Here is a 6,270-nt window from a genome sequence, read left to right as displayed (position 1 = left end):
GAAAAAAAGTCATAAACAACTTATATTTTATTTAAGTATGCAGCTTATATAATGTAAGTACACTTTATGTAAGCTGGTAGAATATTTGAGGTTGCGTATTTACAAATATTGACACGAAAAAGAAAAGAGAAAGTGACCAAATTATCACAGAGAACCTACATTCAAAGACTGTCTAAAAAATACTCTGATGTAGATTTAAATATCCATTTCTACGTATCTACATCATATATCTACTACATCACATGTCATGTGACTATTAAATCTTAGTCACATGACATAGATCGCCAATCAGTTGCAGGCAACTGCACAGTTCTACTTACACACAGTAAATGAATCCCCCCTCAAAATATATTATAGTATTCTTTGAAATCTATAATTTATGCATTATGTATTTGCAACACATAATCATATAGATAAATGCATTTAAAAACTGGCTTGAAACAAAAAATTTTTTAAATTCTTCAAACACAGATAAGACGCTGTATACGTGTGTTTACAAATAATTAGACTAATTAAAATTCATTAAATCGTTGAAACAAAGTCAGAGTTTCATACAGAAGTTCCACAATTTCTGACTAGTTTGGTTGTAAAATATTCTCAGCCCCCCAGAGATTTAAAGAAAGACTGTGTTTTATTTTAATATGTATTTTTGGAGATCTGATGGATGTTGAGACCTTGTAAGGAAGATGTATTACATAGAAATGTTCCACTATTGCATATAAGGCATAGTAGGAACTATCAAAAATATTCATTTGAGTAAAAGAAAAGTACATCTCAAGCATCTTGGGATGTACATTCCACAGGAGTGATAGTAAGAATATCAAACAATCCACTTAATGAAAAGAAAGGGTAGAGCTTTGGTCTGTGAACAGTGGAGAATCCAACAACAGAGTAAAGAAAAGCTTGCAGTCCTGTTTTTGTCTCAGTGAAGCAACATCCTGCGATGGAATGCAACAGATCCCTGGTCTCTGTGTTGTAGAAGGAGAGCTCTCCCCTCTCGTAATCAACAAATACACCAATTCTCCTGATGTTTGGTGGACACAGCGAGCCCCAAAATACCCAGGCTCCATGCTCAGGTGTGAGTGGAAACAGTTTATCCCTTCTAATGGACTCTTTGACCACTCCCAAGGTCCAGGATCTGTTCAGGTAGACGTCAACTTCGTAGTAGAACTGACCTGAAGAAAAACCTTCATTTCCCAGAACAGCATAGTAATGTTTGAATCGCCAGCCCAAAGGATCAAAGAAGTGCTCTCTTGGTCTATAGCTCAGTGTCTTCCCATCTGCAGATACAGTGAAGTGTGTGTGGGCGCTATAGGAGTTCAGAGTCACATCGACTGCATTGCATTGCTGGATCATCATCAGCTTGTCTTTCAGCGGACGCCACACATTTGGGGTAGAAGGTCTCATGTTTTCAGCTCCACAGCAATCAGGTGAACTGATCTTCTGAATCAGCATGTCTATCTCATTATTGATGCTCTTTTTTATTTGACCTACTGACTGTTTCACCAACCCTGCATAGGTGTGCTGTTCAGTAAATGGGTCTAACAGAGGGGTGTTCGGAGATGTAAGATTGGGTGGACAGTTCTGCAGCAGGTAGAGATAGTCTTCTGACTTTATCAGTTGCTCAATTTCAGATCTCCTTTTTCTCAAATCAGAAAGGTGTTGCTCCAGGAGAGTGATCCGACCTTCAGTTTGTTTCTCTGATTCTTTCTGCTTCTGTTCGATTGCTCTAACCAGTTCATTCTGCTTTTTTTGTAAAGAAAGCACCAGGGCTGACAAAATTTCTGCAATCTGTCCAGTGTCGTTGACTGATATTTTCCTGCTCTTCTGAACTGAATCTTTGAGTTTTTTAACACTCTGTGATTTGGAGTTCTCCGTCTTTTTCATCTCTGAGGTCACGTTCTCGTACATGCCTCTCCTGTCTTTGAAGGCGCGCTCCAGTGGAACAGCCTCGTGGCCCGAGTGGTCGTCATTCAAACACATCATGCAAACACACTGCTGGTCTGTGCGGCAGAAGAGCTCCAGCATCTTGTCGTGTTTCTTGCACACCCTGTCCTCCAGGTTGGACACAGGATCGATCAGCTTGTGCTTCTTCAAGTTCTGGTGGGACTCCAGGTGTGGCTCACAATACGAGGCCAAACACACCAGGCACGTCTTGTGGGCTTTGAGCTTCGGTTCGGTGCAGATGTCACATGGAACCTCTCCTGGTTGGGCGACGATCTTAGGACCACTCTTTACTCTCGTGTGGTTGAAATGCTCCACCACGTCTCTGAACTCTGAATTAACCTGGAGTTTCGGTTTATTGCCCAACTTCTTTTTGCAGAGGGGACACTGTACAGGTCTACTGTCCTGACTGTTCCAGTACTGGGTGATGCAGCCCTTGCAGAAGTTGTGTCCACATGGAGTGGAGACGGGCTCTTTGAACTCACTGAGGCAGATTGAGCACAGGACCTGTTCTTCATACAGGATGCTGCAAGCTGAGGCCATGTCTGAAAAGGATAATTGATCAATTGAGTTTGACATTCGAAATTCAAACCAGAGGAGTGCATTTAATTCTAACAAGATAATAAAAAATAGCCACCTGTCAATTAACGCATGTTTATGTCATTAAAATGAGAGATTATACTACAAGTTGAGATCACTGGGGGAAAAAAAATCTGAAAAGCAAAAAAAACCCCCAAAAAAACAAAAACATTAAGGTCTTTTGTTTTGTTCTTTTGCCAAGGGTAGAGCAAAAGAACAAGAAATGTGTCAATCATTAAAACTGCCAATCATACAAATCAATTTTTAATCAGCTATTTTAAAAAAAATCACTTGAGTATTTGGTATTGTAGCTAAATAGCAACAAGAAACATTTATTAAAGTTTCTTGGTGACAGATGGACCTTGTTGTTGACAGTAAGAGGTGGAGCCAATGATAATACATGAAAGAATACTGCAACCACAACTTTCTGGTTATCTGACTAGTTTAAGGATGTCGATTTTACAAGAGATCAAATTGGACCTATCAGTATATCAAGCAGCAACTATGTACTTCATCTAATGAATATGTTCACATTCTTAGTCTAAAGAGGGAACATTTCTAGAGAAACTGATCCTGTGTAATCAACAGTTGTTACTTATGAAGAGCTGCAGGAAGTCTCTTGGCAATTGAATGATGACTAATTTTCTGTGAACTTGTTTCAGATGTTAAAACTTACTTTGCCAATTTGTATGCCAAGGTCCTTCATTAATTCGTACGTACTAACATGCTTCATTAATAATTTTTTACTGATTTGAAATGCATGCATTAACTAACACTGTACAGTACAAGTATATGTGTTCTGCAGTACATACAGTTAGAGTGTACAACATGTTTAAGGGCAGAGTAGGTCTGACCTCCAAGCAGCATCACTAGAAATAAAAAACTGTCTTACTAAACCCGAATAAACATTTAAAGAAGGGTGGATTTTACCTGCGTCGTCGTCTCTGTCTGATTTCAGTCTCGCTCTAGGCACGCAGTCTTTTTTTTTTTTTTATCTATGTGGCAGGAAGAAGGTGGAGGCTGCAACTGCTGGCAGGGTGATTGCAAGTGAGCCGCTCAGTATAAAAGCTGAGGTGAGCTGCGGGACTGACGCTTGTTCGCTGTTGACAGGTCGCGCGCCGCGCTTCCGTGTTGGGCTGTTTGTTTGTGTGCCGAGTACATGTGAGGTTGGCTGCGTGCGCATTTACAACCGCTTGTACGTTGTAGTTATAGAGCTTTTTTTTACCAGCAGAAACGAACTGGCGTATTTACCTCCACGTTTGATCGTGGGTGAAGTGGTTTAACAACCAGGCCTTTAAAGTCCTGAAACTAAAAATTTCACTTGTACTTTTTTGTTCTTTGCAAAGTAATGCTTGTCCAACCAAGAGAGGATTGTTCGTTCCATGTTTTGTGAAAGTTTCTTGCAACCATGCTACTTCTTCCCGATTCAGCCATCAGTACAATTTCAAATCTCTGCCCTTTTGTCAAACGCATCTTCTTGTGTATTTGAAATATATATAAAAAATTTACATTTTACATTGTATGGAAATGTATGCCCCACCCCGTATGTCATGTGACCTTAATCACATGACACAGACCCCGTATTATCAAATAACAAACGGGCTTTTAAATAAAGACCCGGGCACTAAACATTTTCCAAAGAAAATGATTAGTGCACTTAACATTTTTCGAAGAAAATGTTAGACCAAATGATGGAAGAGGGTCTACATTCAAGGAGTCTGGGTAGGGGTAAGGGTAAACAAATTCAATCATTTCCATTGGCATGTTTATCTGTTTTTTATTTTTCTCTCTTTCTTCCAAACTTGGATTATAAAATGTTTAATTTGTTGCTTTGGTCTCCAGCCCTTTTTTGATGGACACTTGTGTTCAACAATACGTCAAAATGTATTTATTTATTTGTTGTTTTATTTATTTGTTTGGGATATTTAAAATATTTTCCAGTTCTAGTGTGAAATGTTCATTACAATTGAAAGTTTACTAATCTTTGAGAAGGTTTTCTTGGGTTATTATTATTATTATTATTATGCCATTACCATTATAGTACTTAAAAATGGTCTCACATGAAATACAATATTATCGTTTATCACAATAACTACTGGAACAATTTATCGTTCAGCCAAATTTGTTATTGTGACAGGTCTAATTGTGCATAATTAATTACATACAGTATTTGAATGTAGGACCTTTCATGTTTTCGTCTTAAAGAGGAATGATCTCAAATAAAATGTTACATTATTTAAGCATGAGGCCTATATAATGTAATTATACATTATATAAGCTGGGAGAATATTTGAGTTTTTGTTTTTTCAAATATTGACTTGAAATAGAAAAGAGAAAGTGACCAAATTATCACAGAGAACCTACGATAAGACTGTCTAAAAAATACTGTGATGTAGATATTTATTTATACATATCTACATTATAGATCTACAGGGTGGATCTATTATGCACCCTGTAGGATCTACAGGGTGGGTTTTGTGTTTACAAGCATTTACCTGCAAGACAAAAAAAAAAAAAAAGATTAGTGACCAAATGATCGCAGAGGACTTACATTCAAAGACTCTGGTTCAGCGGGTCGTTGACGTCAATCTTTGACGTGTGATTCAGAGTTGACGCAAGAGGGTCAACTGATGCGTTTTGTCAAACGCATCAGTTTCCATAGAGAAATTTTTTTTTAAATTGTTGGACGACCGTGTTTAATTATATAACGTGCTCTATATGATGTGTTGAGACGCTTTACCAAGGTCGAGAAAGAGTCACACGCTGTTAGACAAAGGCCCATAGTAAAAAGTTACATGTTTGATTAGACACCAAGGTCCATTTCTCACGAAAAAGAAACGTTTTCCCAGGCCACAGAGACATGGTGTGATTTCAGGGAGTGTCTTCAGTCCATATAATCAGCTGCCCTCCTCTTTCTCCTCAGACGCTACAGACTTTTTTAGAAACTCTTCTCGGATGTAATGGTAAAAGCGTCTCCTTTCAGCGCTGAAAGTGAATAAAATAAGTAAAGTCTGAATGCTTTTCTTGGCTGATTTTATGCTCCGTGTGTCGATACAAATTATGATTCATCGATCGGGATTTCCATTCCCGACAGATGCCATTGTTTTGAAAACACAAAAGTGAACCACTTCGTGGTGGATCTGCAACATTTCTAGTTTTCTGAAACTTGCAGATAAGTTTTGCTCGTTCCATGTTTTCTGTTAAAGTTTCTTGCAACCATGCTACTGCTTCCCGATCCAGCCATCAGTAAAATTTCAAATCTTTGCCTTCTTGTCAAGCGCATCTTCTTGCGTATTTTAAATATTTTTTTAAAAAACGGACCTTTAAATAAAGAACCGGGCACTTAACATTTTCCGAAGAAAATGATAGTGACCAAATGATCGAATAGGGTCTACATTCAAGGAGTCCGGTGACCAATGACCAGCTGAGCCAATCAGGTGGAGGTGACCGCCCAGTCTAATTATGTACAGTAATTGAATTGAGGCCCTTTTATTTTTTTCATCGTAATGTTTATATAAACTGGTGATGAATTATATTTCTTGTTGAGAGAAAACGTTTATATTTGATGGGGTATATTCTTCACAAATGTTGACACAAAAAAAGAAGAGAAAGTGAATCACATCCAAAGGCTCTGTCTGTGAAAAACACTACAGAAAACATAGACATGTATTTCTACATATCTGCAACGCTTTATCATTTAGGAGAAATATTTGCACATATAAATATCCACGTTTCAGGCAGTCTCAT

At 38.1% G+C, this 6,270-nt stretch overlaps 1 protein-coding gene across 1 annotated transcript; it reads right to left on the bottom strand.

The window, feature by feature from the left end:
- Window positions 1–289: 289 nt before the first annotated feature.
- Window positions 290–3,601, bottom strand: LOC103459279 (E3 ubiquitin-protein ligase TRIM21-like). The gene is made up of 2 exons (XM_008400725.2): window positions 3,454–3,601; window positions 290–2,489 (listed from the first exon to the last, which is right to left on the bottom strand). Exon 2 carries the CDS (start codon window positions 2,485–2,487, stop codon window positions 775–777), a length of 1,713 nt encoding a protein of 570 aa, XP_008398947.1. The 5' UTR covers window positions 2,488–2,489; window positions 3,454–3,601; the 3' UTR covers window positions 290–774.
- Window positions 3,602–6,270: the final 2,669 nt, after the last annotated feature.

This window comes from Poecilia reticulata, chromosome 23, assembly GCF_904066995.2.
Source record: "Poecilia reticulata chromosome 23, P_reticulata-male-v2, whole genome shotgun sequence".
Classification (NCBI taxonomy): Eukaryota; Metazoa; Chordata; class Actinopteri; order Cyprinodontiformes; family Poeciliidae; genus Poecilia; species Poecilia reticulata.
Note: the sequence above shows the minus strand (reverse complement) of the source record. Positions and strands in the feature narration are given on the sequence as shown.

Excerpts from the sequence above, each read along its gene's own strand:
- LOC103459279 (XM_008400725.2), bottom strand. The coding sequence starts at position 2,487 with ATGGCCTCAGCTTGCAGCATCCTGTATGAAGAACAGGTCCTGTGCTCA.